This window comes from Pinus tabuliformis, chromosome 7 (assembly GCF_031772625.1).
Source record: "Pinus tabuliformis cultivar Carrire ecotype Pingquan chromosome 7, CPIR1, whole genome shotgun sequence".
Lineage (NCBI taxonomy): Eukaryota > Viridiplantae > Streptophyta > Pinopsida > Pinales > Pinaceae > Pinus > Pinus tabuliformis.
This window is the reverse complement of record NC_142293.1, coordinates 1,761,435,529-1,761,455,080: the sequence shown is the minus strand read 5'-3', so window position 1 is coordinate 1,761,455,080 and position 19,552 is coordinate 1,761,435,529. Positions and strand designations below refer to the sequence as shown.

The following is a 19,552-nucleotide window of genomic DNA, read 5'->3' as shown; positions in this document are numbered from 1 at the left end:
CTAACTCATTCCATTATCTTTTATTATTGGATGAATGAAAAACACTTCTTTTGAGCCTAGTTGAATATTTTATGAAGATGAGTGTGATCTTAAGGTTTTCCATGTAAGTGTGCCTTCTCTTTTCACTCATATTGATAAATACATGTGGTTGGAGATTGTTTCTAAGTCTACAGCAATAGGGGTCCCAGTTTAGGGCTGCTATGCCATTGGAGAAAGGAGTTGGATGAGGTCTTAACTATTTAACCCACTTGCTGTTTTTACTCTCTAGTTGAATCATTTATGTGATGCCATTTCATTGAAAGGTTTCATGATCTTTCACACTTGAAGTAAGATCACCCTTATGTGTTGAGCATGTGGATAAGTAAGGTGCATCTATAAAGGGCCTACGATGTTCTTTTCCAGCAATCATATTTGACAGTCACAGGTGACATATTGGTGTTGTAAGTTGCAACAACACTTCTCACTTCCCTATTCATCTATGTTTGACCCGCTTGGCTTCCTTTGTTGACTCCATTTACCCAAGTTGGAAAGGCACTACTCCTGGTTCTCCATCACTTTATTATCCCATGCTAAAATATCCATTTTGCTACAGCTAACTCTTCATATCACCTTGTTAAGTTATGGTATGTTCTATGCTTATAAAAACTTCTTTTCCTTATTATATTCCACAGATTAGCAATCACATGTACATAAAGTAAAGTGCATATAGAACATTAAACGATCGACAGAAAACAAGCCAAGACAAGAGACACAAGATGTGGCGGCTAGCCAGGGACAAACCCCACAATGTGTGGGGAAACCCTTTGATCAAATCTTCTTTTATCTTTAATAATTCAGCAGAGAGAAACAGTACAATAAATCTGATTTATATCAGCAGTAGCAAACCCTAGATCAGCAGCATCAGCATTAGCGGCTTCATCATCAAACTAGGGCAGACGATATCTCACAAACCGACCGTCGGATTGACTTCATTCCACCACCAAAAGTTGCGGCTTCCACAGAAGATTCAGATGAACCTACAACACAGTTTAGATGAGGAGATCTTCTAGGCCACGTAGGTCAATCTTTACTTCTGCAGTTGTAGCTTCAGTTTCAGCAGTTTTCGGCTTCAAACTAGGGCAGTCGATATCTTGCAAACCGTTCGTCAGATTGACTTCATTCCACCACCAAAAGTTTCGGCTTTTAGAGGAGGTTCAGATGAACCTGCAGCACAGTTCCAAAGATGAGATCTTCTAGGCCACGCAAGTCAATCTTTACTTCTGCAGTTGCAGCTTCAGTTTCAGCAATTTCCGGCTTCAAACTAGGGCAGTCGATATCTTGCAAACCATTCGTCGGATTGACTTCATTCCACCACCAAAAGTTGCGGCTTTCAAAGGAGGTTCAGATGAACCTACAACGCAGTTTCAAAGAGGAGATATTCTAGGCCACGCAGGTCAATCTTTACTTCTACAGTTGCAGCTTCAGGTTCAATAGCTTTCGGCTTCACATGTGTGAGAGAGAGACCCATTTCAGCACAGTAGAGAAGAGACTCATTTCTGCGCAATAGAGAGAGAGAGAGAGATGTGATGAGATGAGTGAGTCCAAATGAGGAAAAGTCCTGTTATATTTATATACAACGTTGGTGGGTGAATAGATGCGACTGTTGGGCTTCTGAGCCTACATGAGTTGTAGGTCAGCTTGATAATAATTCCATAATCAAAATAAATTCATATCCCCATGAATACTTATCGGAATCAGATGATCTTTATATCAATCCTACACCTCTCGACGAGAGGAATTAACAAAAATATTATCAGCCATGAATAAGATGACCCACATGAAGTTTTGCCCTGGTTGCCAATTTTAACACACCTTGAGTCTTCATTGTATTCTTTTAGTGATCCTATTCTAGGGATAATCCCCTTGTGCCAAAGGAGAGACAAGCTCAACTTCAAGTGAGAAAGGGAGTTGTTGTGGCAACAATGGACAAACCCTCTTAGTTCGCTAAAGGTCACACTCAAGATTTAGGGCTTTATCACTGTAATGCAATTTTTGGCAGTAACAAATGGCTATAGTTTTGTTTTCCAATGTTATTATCTTGTTCAGATGGACTTTCTCCAACTCAGATGCTTAAGTTATACCATACCACCTACTTTTTGGATTAATCAGTATACTTCCCCATATAATGAGATTTTCATTACAGCAAGAAAAGCAACTTGGACTAAATGGTGAAAGTTATAAAATGTTTCAAAGCAACTTAGAGATGAAATGCGCATGAACATTTCCAAAACATAAAATCAAAATACATGCAAAAGAGCACAAAGGCCATCAGAAAATATTCTTATTCAAAAAAAAACCCATCGTGTTAACAGTCATGGTATGCATGTAAATGGATTAGTGTAAAAACCTTAGAAAAAAGCTTCCTGGGTACATTTCATGTAAAGTTGCAAGAACTCGCTCGGCACATTCAATATGCTGTTCTCGTTCCTATAAAGATCAAAAATCAATTAATCTAGGCATTTTAAGCATCTTACTGAACATATATTTGAACTTTGAATATAAATTTACAATGCATCTAATTTGACCATATATTAAAATGAAAAATATAAAAAGTCAAGGTGTATAATCTGGCTTACTTGAGGGATAGAGAAAAAAGCTGGTAAAATAACATGGTACGACAAAAGAAGCCTGCAACAAGAAAATTAAACTGTACATTCAGTTTACCCCGTTGGAATAAGTCATTTGATAGATTAGATTATACTTACACTAAACTCAGCTTATAAGAAACAAACCAACAAGCATGGACACATCTGAATATGTAGTTGATGTATAGGGTAAAAAAGAAAAATGATAGATAGGGGGGGCCATAGTTTGCCTGCTACAACATTTTAATTTTCTGTCATTAAATGTTTTGAAAAAATAAGATTTAAATGATACTAGTGTAAATTCAATGTGCTTCGTGTTGATTTTTGTGTAGCATCGGGAGGTATTCCTGCATGCCAAACAGGCTCCCAAGTTGGCCCAGGAAAATTATGAAAATGAAAAATTAAAATTTGTATTTTTGGGCCTCGCGTAGTCCCCAAATGGTCAAGTCAGCCTCACCATGAAAGAGTGTGACCCTTGGTCAAAGTTACCCATTCAAGAAGTATAAATGCACAAGTTAACTTCCACTTTTTGACCAATCAGGATTAGCATATTCTCTCTTTTATTCACACGTGCAAAATCAAGAAGAAGATCTGAAGTTTGACCAAGTCATAAAAGCTGCCTTTTGACCAAGTTTTGAACTGCTCTGTTTGACTGAGAATTTGGCTGTGTTTGACTGATAATCTGTCCAAGTTTGACCGCAGGAAAAGTCCAAGTTTGACCGCAGAAGAAGGGAAATTTTGACTGCAAGTCTGACCGCAGGAAAAGTCCAAGTTTGACCGCAGAAGAAGACCGAATTTGACTGCAAGTCTGACCACAGGAAATCAACCACAGGTCTGAGTTGACTGCAGGGGTCAACCACAGGTCCAAATTTGACTGCAGGGGACAGGTTGACCAGGACAAAAACTTGACCAGAATTGACCATTTTGAAGGCTTGACCAGCATTGACTAAGCTGGAATTTTGACCAGGTTTGACTGGTGAATAGACTTGGATTTTGGCACAGATTTCTAGAATATTCTTGGAATTGTAAATATTGTTGAAGAACAAATCTCTCCTAGAAAAAAAGTTGTTGGGTTTTCTGCCAAGCTTGGGTTTCCCAGGGAAAATTTGTTGTGTCAATTGTGCATGGCTCTCTTTATGATTTTATTGTTTTTCATTGCATACTGTTGAGACATTTTTGTGTATAATTGCTCAATGATATAAGTGACGCAAGATAAATTGACTAGAAATCATTAGGAAGTAATTATCAGATCAGAAGATCGGTTTCTAATATGCATCCTAGTAGAAAATTCAACATTTCGTAGTGAAAGTTTGTCCCAGTAAGAGGATGCCTAATATATTGTTTGGCTTACCATTGCTGTAAACAGCTACACATTAACAAAGCATTCATTTCATCTCATTTTTGGGGGGTCCTTTGCACAAATCTGTTTTCGGTTTGCCTATGCTGGTTGTAATCATTAACCCTTTAACCTACTTTGATGTTTAGTGGACATCAGTAAAATATTCAATTTCAATTTCTTAGTGTTATGTGTTGGAAAATGTAACTAGTGTCGGTCTTCAAAATAAGAGAAAATTATTATTTATTTTTATTTATTGATCTAGCATGTTCTTCATGCTCTTTGGAGTCAGAAGAGTCAAAGTTATTTGTTATTAAGTCATGTCACTTTTGACATTTTATAAGAAAAGGAAAAAGAATTGTATTTTTTGTTCAAAAGAGTCAAAAGGTGAAGTCAGCCCTCTCTCTCAGTCATGTTGACCTATATGGCCTATGGGAACCCATCGAACAATTATATATAGTCTCCAAGTCAAGCTCTTTTAAAAGCAAGCAACAAACACATAAGAATTTGATTTCTGTAAACTAAAACGAACCGAAGTATAGAAGGAGTCTGCAATAAAAAGGAAACCAAACTTTCCTGTGATCTGTTCCTGTAATACAAAGTCCTGAAGCTATCTGAAGAAGCCAAATAAAGAATCTGCCCATGATCTAAAGTAGCTGAAGTCTGCTATTTGAAGTATACAATCAAGGATCAAAACTTGAAGGTGATTATAGTTGGAAATACTGGGGGGGGTGAGTCAGTATTTCTTTTCAATTGTTATTTTTTACCAGTTAGATCACTTATAATTAGAACAGAAAATGAACAATGATAGAATATATAATTTTATTAATCAGATATGTTGAGTACAATTATAATGTAGGGCTCCAACCCTAGATGAAGACACCAATCTTCAATTTCCCAAACTCCAATTTGTATTATGCCAAGCACCAACTTGGACTTCCCAAGGCTCCAACCTTGTCAATTTGAGGCACCAACCTCTAGGGCTCCAACCCTATCTCTGGTACAGGCCCCAACTGTTGAAGTTTCTAAGTTTTCTTAGTTTAGAAACCCTTCATGCACTTTTTCTGATTTATTCCTACCTACTTGTTATTTTTCTTTAACAAGTTATTTACAAAGTAAATACTGAAAATAAACATCAGTGCATGCTCAACATATTACAGATCAACAACTAAAAGAAACAAGAACAAACACACCACATGACACCATTATTTTTGGACCAACATCCCCAGAAAAACCCAATGCGGGAAAACCGGTGCAGCTATCTGAGGATTTTCTTATTAAGCAATATCAGAGTACAATCTAGGTGCCGAAACTGGCCTACCCAACAGAGAATTTCCTTAGCAGCTATACCTCACAATTTGAGAGAAATCTCATGGTTGAAACCCTAGAAAATCCTTCTGGCAGCTCTTCAGCACAAAACTGCTCCTGCAACCCTAGCGTCTGCCCAATCTGGACTACGTTAGCCCCTCTCTGTCTCACGCTAGCCCTGCGTCAGCCTTTCTAGCCGTATGTCAGCTCTGGGAGCCTCTGCGTCAACTGTGTTGGCCCCTCTGATGCTCTGCGCAGCACTTAGATGCCTCTGCGTGGCCTTGCGTGAGCCCTTGTTGACTCTGCGTCACCCTCCTTGGCTGCTACGCTACTCTCCCGACACAATCTCTACCTTCTCTGTTTCTCTGTACTCAATGCCCCTCAGCTGCTCTCCCGATCACTGATTCTATCTCTCTTAGCAAACCCCACTCTAGAGAATAGAAAGATTGATCATCTGGTGTGCTCTCCAAGTGACCCTCAAGCCGCCTCTTATACTTTTCCTGTTGACATATCAACAGCTGAGATTAAGTCCCTAATCAACGACTAAGATTAGATCTGGCTTGATCCATGTCTTTTGGAGCACTCTAACACAGATTCATACTAATACACATTAATATTTTATTTTCCCTAAGTTTAGACTTAGGGACTCCATTAAAAATATTAATTATTTTAATATCTCCTAATCTGTTTAAAATCTGCCCAAACCCTTTTTGAGTGTTGAAGATCTCATGTGCCCCAACCTCTCCACCAAATTTCGTGGCTAGGGCACATCTGATGCTACCCCAAATCAACACCAACCTAGTCCCTTGAGGACTCCTATCCTCTAGGGCTCCAACCCTATCTTCCAAGGCACCAACCTTGTCTCTATGAGGCTCCAACCTCCAGCTTCAATTTGTCAAGATAAGTTTGATGATTGTTCACAGCTCCCAATATCTTCTTCAATGTGCCCTGTCTATCTTCAGCAATGCCTCCTCCAAATCACTTTATCAATGACAACCTTGTCTTCTTAGAAGGTGTCACCACTGCTCTTCATATTACCCAAACAAGATCTCCAAGGTCACCCCATGAGGGCTTCAGCAAAGCATCATGTCTCCAATAGTATCTCCAAGACCAACTTCTATAAGTCTTCCAAATATCTTCAAGTATCCTTCAAGGTGTCTTCAATAGGCAGCCCAAGTTCTGCACCTGCTTTAGCCTTCTTCAAGGGCTTCTTCAAGAACAAAGGCTTCCAAGCCTACTTCAACTGGTTACCAAAATATCCCAAGGAGTTCTTCAAAGACCGGTTCACAGCAGCTTGAGATCCTGCCCAAAATTGCCTTTCAAGCTTACTTTCCAAAGTCTGCTACAATAATTGTTCTTCAATTCTACTCAAAGGGGTTGCTCAAAGATGCCTTCAATGATGGCCTTTTAGATCTGCTCCAAGGGTGACTTCACACAAACTGTTGCTACATAATTCTTCAAATCTGTTTCAAAAGATACACTACATGTTTTGTTCCTTTAATGCCTCATATTCAAGACTGCCTTCAAACTTCTCCAATGATGCCCTTTTCAAAAAAAACCTTTAACAAATTGACTGACTGATGTGCTGGTCTAGCTAGCTGCAAACTCCAGTGAAAATTCCTACAATACGTTGCGTCTTCAGTTCCCGGATCTCCCAACGAGCAAAGAATTCCCTTGCTGGCCTCCAACTCCTCCAGCATATTTTTGGTTGCCTAGGAATACGCAATACCTTCTTTGTGCTGATGACTGAAGTATGTTGTTGTCCCTGACTCCCTGAAACTCTTGTAGAATAGCCTCCCTAGGGCGGGCATGGATGGTCCCCTGAAGTAGAGGTTGAATCTCCCGCGTGAGAGATTCGTGGCTAAACAGTCGTTAGACTTGCTAAGCAGCAAAGCGTACAAGTGAGTGTTTGTTTGAAAATGTAGAAGATACCCCAAAATGAGAGTTGATCCCTCCTTATATTCCCTTGGGCCTCTTTAGCCTCATGTGGGCCCCTCCATCTACCCATTCGATTTCCCTCCAAGCATATTGAATGGCCAAGTTCGAATTCCTCATATGGGTGGCCCCCACATTCCACTAGCTGCTAAATTACTAAATAAAGTCGAATTTGCCCCAAAGTTCCGTAGTCTAACTGTGGGTCCTCCTAAGTCAAAATTGTGCCAAAAATGTGTAGCTACGCCCTATGACTAATGTTTGTGAGAAGGGACATGACAGTCCTCCCCTCCCAAATGTTGCTTGCCCTCAAGCAACCTCAAAGTTGGGTGCTCCAATATGTGCTCACCTTCCCAGGTAGCATCCTCATCCGGCAAGTTCTTCCAGCGTATCAAGAACTCCCTGATGTTCCTACTCCTCAGTCTCCTTTCCCTGCTCTCCAAAATGGCCTCTGGTTCCAACACCAAGTGGCCCTCATCATCCAGCGGGGGTAGATCAGCTGTTGTCGTCACCTGTTGTCCCAACACCTTCTTCAGGCATGAGACATGAAACACATTGTGGATTCTACTCCCTGGAGGCAGCTCCAGCTCATAAGCCACCTCCCCAACTCGCCTAGTCACCCGGTAGGGCCCATAGAAGCGTGGTTGTAGCTTCTCGGCCCCCTTCTGTTTCAGCGTAGACTACTTGTAAGGCTGCAGCTGGAGGTATACCAAGTCCCCCTCCTCAAAGTGTCTCTTTGTCCTATGCCGATCTCCATAAAGTTTTTGCTGATTTTGGGCTGTCACCAAATTATCCTTGAGAGCCTTAAGGATATCTTGGCTCTCTTGGACCCAGTCTTTGGCCTTTGGGGCTCGGTTGTCTCCAAAAACAATATCAGCAAAAGTCAGTGCATCATATCCATAAAGGGCACGGAAAGGAGTCATACCGATGGACATGTGGTACGTGGTGTGGTAGCAATACTCACCTAGATGCAACCATCGAATCCACGTCCTCTGCTGATTTGTCACATTATTCCTCAGGTACCCCTCCAACCACTGATTAACTCTCTCCGTTTGGCCATCTATCTGAGGGTGATCACTGGTGCTAGGAGTGAGCTCGTCCCAACCAACTTGAAGAGATCCTTCCAAAAGCCACCCATGAATCTGTTGTCTCTGTCGCTCACTATGTTCTTGGGGAGCCCATGCAGCCTGAAAACCTCCCGGAAGAACAACTCGGCAACCTGTGCAGCCGTGTACCTAGTGGGGATGGTGAAGAAGTGGGCAAATTTGGTCAACCTGTCGACCACTACGTATATGCAATCCTTCCCCTATACTGTGGGGAGCCCAGTGATGAAATCCATCGAAATACTTTCCCATTTCCCCTCCGGGATGGGAAGTGGTTGTAGTAGTCCTACAGGGTGGGTCAGTTCCCCCTTGTTCTGTTGAAAGGCCTCACACCCCCGTACATGCTGCAGCACATACTCCTTGAGGCCCTTCCATGTGAACCTCTCTCGAACAGCCATATAAGTCTTCTGAAACCCCTAGTGTCCAGGCAGTGGTGAAACATGAGCTGCCTAGAGTATGCTCTCCCTCAACTGCGAGTTGGCACTAAGTAAATGTGCCCCTTGTAATAGATGACCTCATCCATCACACGGTAACACTCATCTGCATGTGTCCCCTCCAATACCTCGCATTCCCTCCTGTCCTTGGAGTACTCCAACAACAACTGAGCCTTCCAATCCTAGCAAATGCTCATGAGAGATAACCCAGTTGGTCTCCAAGATAAAGCATCGGCCACCACATTGTTCTTCCCCCGCACATACTCTATGTCGAATTCATAGGCCTGCACCTTGTTTACCCATCTTTGTTGCCTATCATTGAGGCCCTGCTGCCCCATGAAATGTCGAAGACTGTTGTGATCAGTCTTCATTCGGAACTGGTTTCCCACCAAGTACTAGCGGAATTTGGCCAATGCATGCATAATGGCCAGCATCTCCTTGTCATATATTGAATATGACAGCTCATGCAATAGGAGCTTTCGACTCTTGAAAGATATGGGATGCCCCTCCTGTGACAACACTACTCCAACTCCTACCTCGAATGCATCACACTCCAGCGTGAATGGTTGGGAAAAATCCGGAAGTGCCAAAACAGGGTCACTGCTCATCACCTCCTTGAGGCGATCAAAAGTGACTTGTGCTCCATCAGTCCATGTAAAGGCCCCCTTCTTGGTCAAGTCAGTCAAAGGTGCTACCAACTGCGAGAATCCTTTGACAAACTTCCTGTAGTAGGTGCAAATGCCCAAGAAGCCCCTCAGTGTAGTCACGTCTCAAGGTACTGGCCAATCCCAAATGGCCTGAATCTTCTCCTCGTGAACTTTCACCCCATCTGCTCATCTGTCAACCCAAACTCGCACTTAGAGAGCTTGGCATAAAATTGTTGCTCCTCCAAAATGCGCAATACCTGCTCCAAGTGTTGGAGGTGCTCCTCCCATGTCTAGTTGTAGATCAGAATATCATCAAAGAACACTAGCATGAACCTCCTCAACTGTCATCGGAAGACATGGTTCATGCATCACTGGAATGTGGTTGGAGCATTGATCAGCCCCAATGGCATGACCACAAACTCAAAGTGCCCATAGTGTCACCAAAAAGTTGTCTTAGGGATGTCCTGATCCCTCACCATGATCTGGTGGTACCCTGAACACAGATCAACCTTAGAGAAGTACTTGGCTCCTCTAAGCTCATCCATCAGATCGTCAATGTGGGAATAAGGTACCGGTTCTTTAGAGTCTTCCAATTAGGAGCCCGGTAGTCAATACACATCCGAAGGGTTCCATCCTTCTTCTTCACCAGCACTACTAAAGAAGCGAAAGGACTGGAACTTGGCCTGATATGGCCCAATGCAAGCAGCTCCTGGATGGCCTTCTCTATCTCGTCCTTATAGGCTTTGGGATGCCTGTAAGGAGTAGTGATCACTGCCTGTACACCCGGCTCCAGCTCAATGGTGTGCTCAAATCCTCTATTTGGTGGCTGCCCTGGTGGAATGTCCCAAACACTACTACATAATTGTCAAACAACGCCTGTACGTCTGCTGGTGGTTGTTGCGCCTATCCCCCAACCTCTGAGATCCTCAGCTCAATTGCCCATGCAATGTCCCCATGTCGTAGATCTGCCTCCATCTTGTGGGTCGAAACTGTCTGAGGCAGGTAAGACTACATGCCTCTCAAGATTACCATTTGGCCATATAGCCCAATGAACTCCATCTCTGGTTTCCTCCAATCTGTCGTGACTTGCCCAAGGGAATACAGCCACTGGACACACATCACCACGTTGGTGTTTGGCACATCGACCACAAAGAAGTGGTCCGTCATCGAGTAGTTCCCCATAACTACTATCAAGGAGGACACATATTTGATGCATTGGATGGTACAGTCACCTGGCACTATGAAATTGTGGGTAGCCCCATTGTCCACCAGCACTAACACCCTCTGTCCCTGTACAGTGCCTCTGATCCTTAGTGTCAAAAACTTAGGAATCTCGCATAAAGAAGCAAGGACTCCTCCTACTAGGGCAAGAGATGCCCCTCCCTGTGGAGGTGGTGGTGGTGGCCCTCTGTCTACTGGACTCTCTCCATCTGTCCCACCACAATCCTGCTCCACCTCATCCTCCTGGTCATTGTCAGAAAAGACCTCAATGTAGTGTGCTCTACCTACAATGCACCTATGGCTAAGTGCCCAGGGCTCTCTGCATGTGAAGCACAACTTCTTCCTCTGGAGGTCCTTCTGTGTCTCCTCATCTAACTGCCCCCTCCTCTGTGTGGTCCTCGGCGGTGGGGGTCTAGTCTCATGCCCCTTCTGTGGGAAAGGCGTCCGTGTAGGAAATGGTGCTCTAATCTTGGGGATGGCCCCTGTAGATCTCTGGCACACAAGACTGCTTCCTTCAACATGGAGGGTCTGCGTGACTTCGCCAATCCATGCAGGGGCTCAGGCAAGCCCTCAATGAAGGTATATACCCTCCTTGCCTCGAATAGATCTAGGACCATCACTGACACACACAGAAAATTTGAAAAGTACTGCTCTGGGTTGCCTATTTGGCGCAGTTGTGTCTGCTCTCCGAAATGAGCCTCTGAATCCCTCTGATCAAATCGCTCCACCACCCTCCAAGTGAAATCCTCATAAGAAACTATCTGGGCATGCCCTAAGGTGGTCAAGCCATGAAACCACCAATCATGGGCTTCCCCCTCCAGGTGCAGCGTGGCCATCTTAATGGCTTCCTGCTCTGTCATCCGGTTGAGTTGAAAGTATGTGTCCATCTTTTCAACCCAAGCCTTGGCCGTGCACTTGGCAGTGCCAACAAAAGTAGGGAAAAACATCCTCCCTATGGTTCTTTGCAACTCATAGTTCTGGGTCCCTTGGCCTCCATAGCCCTTGTTCTTCTTACTCTGCTTGAGCTTGCAGTAATCTCTGAAGGAGAGGGCTTCTTTGAAGTCTTCATCCATAGACTGCCACTCTCTGAAGTAATCCCCCATTTGAGGAGGGTGCTCCTCCCTTGCAGGCTCAATTTATGCCACTAGCACGAAAGAAAGTAGTGTACACCAAGTCGGCACACTGACTGAAGGGCGTTGCGGTGCTGGTGAGAGGTGATCGAATGGTTGAGAGGCCCTGGAAGTTTCCCCACATAGAAACCCTCTGGGTGTGATCCATTCTCTATTTTGTGACTTGATCTCCTCCAGCATGTCTTTCTATCCCTTGGCCAAGACATTCAAGGCCCTCAGGAGGCTATCAAAAGCCATCTCCTCCCTGTTCTTGGTCTCTGTCATTTCTCCCTCTCTAGCCACTGGTTTCCCCTGTCCTTTGTGTCTGGAGTAATTTCTAACTCCCTTTTTCTGCTCATGTACCTTTACCTATAGTAGGTGATGTTCTGATGGTCCCCTTCTCTCATAGGAGACAATCCGCACAGTTGAGCCAAGAACTAGGCTCTGATACCACTGTAATGTTCCTAAGTAGGAATGCAAGTGATATTAAGCAAATAAATTTTCCAGCAGAATATAAAAATGAAACGCACATTAAACATCCATGAAAATGTTGTTGTTAAATTTGGACAACTAGGTCCAAACTCCATGTTCTGATGCTCATATTAAGAGGCTAATATTTTTGTTGGATTCCTCTTTCTGAGAGGTGTAAAATCCATATAAAAATAGTCTTAATCCGATGAGCAGAACTTATATTTTGAATTTATTATTCTTAATAAATTATATGTGCAAAGGTCAGCCAGTTTTGTAATGTAGGCTCACATGCCCAACAGATGTGTCACACACCCTCATTGATGGATATATATATATATATACAGGAAAAGTTGGAGAGAATTTGATCACAACACAACTCACATCTTCCTCTCTCATCCTAAAAAAGTACGAGCTACCTGGAGGACGAATTTCAGCCACACGTGGGAAGGACGAAGAGGATTTTTCTGCTGCTAGGGTTTCGCAGAAGTTTGACCAGCGTTGACTTTGGTCAACGCTTGGTCCAAACAAGCTGAAAACTTGTGGGAGGTTCGAATTTTGAAGGCCATACTACCTGGCACAAAAATCGAGGTCAAAGGGTTGACCGTTTTGCTGTTGCGTTGACTTTTAGCTTGCTGCCCCTGCGTTGACTTTTCAGGACAGCGTTGACTTTTGTAGAACTAACTTGGGTTGACTCATCTACTGGTTGGAGGGTTGTTGTGACACATGCTGGGCTGGCTGACCAAAGGAGACTTTGCTGGTTGAAGCATCCTGTTGACCGCCGAAACAAACACATACATTTTTCTTGTTTCTGATTTGTCTTCTGTAAGATCTGCTTATATGTTCTATCTGCATTTTGCTTATCTACTTGTATGATTGCTGTGAGAAAAGTGAAATTGCTCTTAGCATAGAACATCTACAAAACTTTACATGGTATCAGAGCTGAGGTGAAGACAAACTCTATCTATAGCAATCATCATCGAAGGAAATGGATTCCTCTAAGCTTGAATTCAGGGAGAATGACAAGCTGACTGGAAGTGATGACTTCCATGCCTGGAAGATGTTATTAGATCTCAAATTAGAAGATCATGATCTCCTAGATCATGTGACTGGGAAGATTCAAGAACCTCCATCAAATGCCTCTGCTGCTGTTAAACACAAGTATAAGAAGGGAGAAATCAGAGCAAAACTGTTGATCAGTGAATCCATAAATAAGAGTCTGGTTGCCTACATATCTGAACTAGGCACATCCAAGGAGATGTATGACAAAGTGATACTTATGTTCCGAGTAAACAATGTGAACCAAGTGCTATTCCTCAAGAACAAGTTGAAGAATATGAAGAAGGGCCGAGACGAGTCTATTCAAACTTTCTTTATGAAGTTGACCAAAACCAGGAACAATCTGCTAGCTATTGGGGAGACAATAGCTGATCGTGAGATGGTTCTCACCGCACTTGGAGGACTTCCATATGAATGGCAAGTATTCACAACTACCATTCTCAACAATAATACCATCCCTAACTTTTATGAGCTTATGTCTAGATGTATGCAAGAAGAAACAAGGATGAAGGAATTTGATAATGAAAGAAATGCTGCCTATGTTGCTCATTCCCGAAAGAACTCTGGTGGTTCCAAGGACAAAGGAAGGACTAAGACTCAAAAGAAGAAGGGTAAATGTTTCACCTGCCATAGGACTGGACACTATGCTAGAGAATGCCCCTTCCAGAAGAATTCTCCCGATAGTGACGACAACAACAACAACCGAAGGAATGGGAATCAAAGAAATGACAAATCCAAAGGAAAGAGGAAGGCTCACTTTGAAGGAAACCATCCACCTTCTAAAAGGACCAGAAATACCAGGTATGAGGAGTCTAATGTTGTTGATAAAAGAAATGAGTATATTCTAATATCTGCTCTCTCAGCTGCATCTCCGCCCAACACTATGGATGTCTGGCTAATCGATAGTGGTGCCTCAAGACACATCACCGAATTCAAGGAAGCACTTTCTGACATGGTTGAAAGGGATACTAATCTAGAAATTATCCTTGGGGATAATGCCACTTATCCTGTAAAAGGGACCGGGACTGTGACCCTCCACTTGTCTCAAGGACAAGTCCTCCATCTACAAGATGTACTCTATGTACCCAAATTGAAGAAGAACCTTGTGTCTGTATCTGCCATGGAAGACAAAGGATTCAATGTAACTTTCTCTGATGGAAAGGTACTCATGTGGAAGAAGAGCTTCAAGGAAGCTATCTCAATTGGTTTTAGAGTTGGTACACTCTACCAGGTTGGAGGGAGTCCGTTGGGAGCTATGACTTGTGATACTATCCGTCAAACCGAACTATGGCACCGAAGATTTGGACACCTTCATTACAAGGCTCTTCCCGAAGCAAGGAAGGTGGTGACAGGGATGCCTGATTTTGGAAATAATCATAAAGGTGTATGTAAAAGCTGTGCTGAAGGAAAACATACAAGGGGACCTTTCCCCTCAAGTGTCACAAAGACATCTGAGATATTGCAACTGGTCCATTCTGATCTTTCCGGTATGTTGCCTGTAACATCCCTGGGGGGATGTTCTTACTATATGACATTTACTGATGACTTCTCTCGCAAAACCTGGATATACTTCTTGAAGAAGAAGGATGAGGCTTTCATGTGGTTCCGTACCTTCAAAGCCTTGGTGGAAAATATGACCGGAAAGAAGATCAAGATTTTGAGGACTGACAATGGCACTGAATATGAGTCAAATGAGTTCAAAGACTTTTGCAGAGAAGCTGGCATTAAGAGGGAGACTACCACTACATATACTCCTGAGCAGAATGGTGTTGCTGAACGCAAGAATAGGACTATTGTGGAAGCTGTCCGTGCCATGCTATGTGACCAGGGTCTTCCAAAGTTTCTGTGGGGAGAAGCTGCAAATACTGTTGTGTACATTCAAAACCGATGCCCTCATTCCGCTTTGGACTCCAAAACTCCCGAAGAGGTTTTCTCTGGTAAGAAACCGGATGTCTCACATTTTAGAATTTTTGGATGTCCTGTCTATTTTCATGTGCCGAAAGAAAAGAGAAGTAAGCTGGATGCTACTGGGAAGAAAGGAATGTTTGTGGGCTACAGTGAGACTTCTAAGGCATATAGAGTCTATGTACCTGGTCAAAGGGAAGTAGAGATAAGCCATGATGTCACTTTTGACGAAGATGCTTCCCTGAAGAAAGTAGTAGATCTTCCTAGATCTGAAGAAAACCATGAAGAAAGACCTGGAAATCTGGAAGAACCCCAGGATGAGACTATGCCTGATGTTGAAGGGCCAATGGACCCTATTGATCCTTCCCCTTCTCTAGGAAAGAGGCCATCATGGCTCAGGGACACCCTCGAAGATGCTGAGGGTCATGCTGCCCCAAGGGGAACATTCCGAGAAAGCAAGAAGCTGTGTAGATACCAAGGGTATCTAGCTGCCATGAGTACTATTATACAATCTGAACCTGGATCTTTTGAAGAAGCCATCAAGCATCAAGTCTGGAAGGATGCTATGCATGAAGAATATGAGGCTATTATGAAGAATGATGTCTGGGATGTGGTCCCGAGACCGAAGGACAAATCTGTTGTCACCGCTAAATGGCTCTACAAGATTAAACATGGATCTGATGGGAGTGCTGAAAAGTTTAAGGCAAGATTTGTTGCCCGTGGCTTCTCTCAAAAGGAAGGAATTGACTATGACGATATATTTGCACCTGTGGCTCGATATACCACCATCCGATCCATCATAGCCCTTGCTGCTACGCAAGGATGGAGTCTTCATCAGATGGATGTCAAGACCGCTTTTCTGCATGGTGCAATAAAGGAAGAGGTGTATGTAGAACAACCTCTGGGATTTGAAGTTCAAGATCGAGACACTTATGTCTGCAGGTTGAAGAAAGCCCTCTATGGGTTAAAGCAAGCACCCAGAGCTTGGTATGAGAGGATGGATAGTTACTTGATGAAGCTGGGCTTCACTCGAAGCAATGCTGATCCAAACCTTTACTTTAAGGTTGAGGAAGGAAAGCCTCTCATTCTAGTGCTGTATGTGGACGACCTCTTCCTGACAGGTGATGACCCTCTCATTCATCAATGTAAGAGGGAGCTTGCTGCTGAGTTCGAGATGAAAGACCTAGGACTGATGCACTATTTCCTAGGCCTGGAGGTCTGGCAGAGACCTGGAGAGATTTTCCTTTCTCAAGGAAAGTATATTGTGAAGCTTCTGGAAAGATTTGGGATGGTGGACTGTAAGTCCGTGTCGACACCAATGGATCTCAACTTTAAGAAGTTGAGTGGCAGCGCTGCAGGGCCTATCTTGGCCAATCCTACTGAGTATCGTCAACTCATAGGAGCTTTGATGTTCTTAGTGAACACCCGTCCGGACATATGTTTTGCAGTGAATACTTTGAGTCAACAGATGGTTGAGCCTCATCATTTTCACTGGGTTGGTGCCAAGAATCTTTTGAGATATCTTCGGGGCACGATAAACCATGGGCTGAGATACACTGTCGGGAGTGTGATACTCCGGGGATATACTGATGCCGATTGGGCTGGCAGTGTGGTGGATCGTAAGAGCACATCTGGATGTTGTTTCAATCTTGGTTCTGCTTCGATCTCATGGATGAGCAGGAAGCAGAAGTCGGTGGCTTTGAGCACCGCGGAGGCCGAATACATTGCTGCTAGTATGGCCTGTTGTGAAGCAGTTTGGTTGAGGAAGCTCTTTAGTGAGCTGTTCCAACATGTGCTAGATACCACTGTAATACTCTGTGATAATCAGAGTGGGATTCGTATGACTGAGAATCCTGTGTTCCACGACCGATCCAAGCATATTGATATCAGGTACCACTTTATTCGGGATATGGTACAGCGAGGCGCCGTAAGGCTCGATCATATAGGAACTGATGAGCAGGTCGCGGATATTCTCACTAAGCCCCTCGGGAAGGTCAAGTTCCTAACCTTCCGTGAGAGTCTTGGTGTCGTGGAAAAACCCTATGATGTGGGTCCTGTTGGACGATGAGCTCTGGGAGCTCTGGGGGGCTTTGGGGATAGCTTCTCGGAGCTATAAGCACTCATAATGCTTCTGCCCCACCCTTGTGATTATTGAGCTGGTTCGCCACTCATTTAATCTGTGCCCCGTATGCATCCTACCCATTGAGTTCAGGGCTCATGGGAAGTACCTCTCATTTGGCCAATGAGGTGTGGAAAAGCTAGAGACTATTAGCAAAGACTGATGGACGCATCAGAGATTGCCGTACTCTCTATCTAGGATGGCATGGTCCAACCACTTGATCTGGGATCAAGATTTGTGAGGTCTGGGACCTCTGGACTGATTATGTCAGTCGGGGAATGATGTCTTTGTGACTGACCCACTTCTGTTCTGAAATAAAGAAGCCAGCAAAGCAAGTTTCGGCGGGATGACTCACGATGTTAATTGCACTAATAGATGGAGTTCTCCCTAGTTGAGAGGGAGTGTTAAATTTGGACAACTAGGTCCAAACTCCATGTTCTGATGCTCAAATTAAGAGGCTAATATTTTTGTTGGATTCCTCTTTCTGAGAGGTGTAAAATCCATATAAAAATAGTCTTAATCCGATGAGCAGAACTTATATTTTGAATTTATTATTCTTAATAAATTATATGTGCAAAGGTCAGCCAGTTTTGTAATGTAGGCTCACATGCCCAACAGATGTGTCACACACCCTCATTGATGGATATATATATACAGGAAAAGTTGGAGAGAATTTGATCACAACACAACTCACATCTTCCTCTCTCATCCTAAAAAAGTACGAGCTACCTGGAAGACGAATTTCAGCCACACGTGGGAAGGACGAAGAGGATTTTTCTGCTGCTAGGGTTTCGCAGAAGTTTGACCAGCGTTGACTTTGGTCAACGCTTGGTCCAAACAAGCTGAAAACTTGTGGGAGGTTCGATTTTTGAAGGCCATACTACCTGGCACAAAAATCGAGGTCAAAGGGTTGACTGTTTTGCTGCTGCGTTGACTTTTAGCTTGCTGCCCCTGCGTTGACTTTTCAGGACAGCGTTGACTTTTGTAGAACTGACTTGGGTTGACTCATCTACTGGTTGGAGGGTTGTTGTGACACATGCTGGGCTGGCTGACCAAAGGAGACTTTGCTGGTTGAAGCATCCTGTTGACCGCCGAAACAAACACATACATTTTTCTTGTTTCTGATTTGTCTTCTGTAAGATCTGCTTATATGTTCTATCTGCATTTTGCTTATCTACTTGTATGATTGCTGTGAGAAAAGTGAAATTGCTCTTAGCATAGAACATCTACAAAACTTTACAGTTGCAAATAAGGAACTGTTGAGCCATATTATTAAAAATATGCAGGCTACATACAATATATCTTGGAATGGTGCACCTGGGCTTGTCCCAGTGAATAAGCAAGACCAACCCTAGGTGGGAAAATGGCTGAGATGAAGGCTGCCCAACTACTGCACCACTCTGCACTGTGCTGCCCCAGTAAACTGTTGCACTATTAAACTTTGACTAGCTAGAAAGTTCTCAAAAACTACCCAAAAAATTGTGTGCTTTTAACCCTGGACTCCTTGGACAAAACCCAGAAAAACCCAGAAGGGAATTTAGTTGGTTTTGACTTCAGATTTTCAACCCCCTTGGAGCCTCTCCCCGACTATGGCTGCCAATTTCGACCTACAGGAAATTGCCTACAAATCCCTCTGCAAACTCCTCCAAAATGTTGGATTTACCTATGTTATCCAACTCCTAACTCCCCGGATGGCTCTTGGCCAAGATCAATTGCTCCCCAAGTCCCCACGAATTATTGTTGGATGGCCTTTGCGCTATCCCTCTGCTCAGAAATGCGACTAACTGATGTGTTGGTCCAGCTAGTTGCAAACTCCAACGAAAATGCCTACACTATGCTGCCTCCTCAGTTCTCGGATCTCCCAACAAGCAATGAATCCCCTTGCTGGCCTCCAACTCCTCCTGCGTGTTTTCTGGCTGCCCAGGAATACGCAGTTCCTTCTCTGCGCTGATGACTAAAGTGTGTTGTTGTCCCTAACTCCCTGAAACTCCTGTAGAACAACCTCCCTAGCGCAGGCACAAATGGTCCCCCGAAGTGGAGGTTGAATTTCCCGCGTGAAAGATTTGTGGCTAAACAGTCAGTAGACTTGATAAGCAGCAAAGTGTACAAGTGATTGTTTGTTTGCAAATGTAGAAGATACCCCAAAATGAGAGTTGATCCCTCCTTACATTCCCTTAGGCCTCCTTAGCCTCATGTGGGCCCCTCCATCCACCCATTCGATTTCCCTCCAAGCATATCGAATGGCCAAGTTCGAATTCCTCATGTGGGTGGCCCCCACATTCCACTA

At 43.6% G+C, this 19,552-nt stretch overlaps 1 protein-coding gene across 3 annotated transcripts in view; it reads right to left on the bottom strand.

Annotated features, from left to right (window-relative positions):
• The window catches only part of LOC149255394 (uncharacterized), a 280,594-nt gene that overhangs the window by 146,510 nt on the left and 114,532 nt on the right, over positions 1–19,552 (bottom strand). For 2 of the 3 annotated variants that reach the window (XM_089460475.1, XM_089460473.1), the window contains exons 5-6: positions 2,616–2,667; positions 2,387–2,466 (exon numbers count right to left, since the gene is read on the bottom strand). The exons of the other annotated variant lie outside the window; for it this stretch is intronic. In XM_089460475.1, coding sequence (XP_089316601.1) covers positions 2,387–2,466; positions 2,616–2,667 — 132 coding nt within the window. The remainder of the gene's footprint in view (positions 1–2,386; positions 2,467–2,615; positions 2,668–19,552) is intronic. 3 annotated transcript variants of the gene reach the window in all.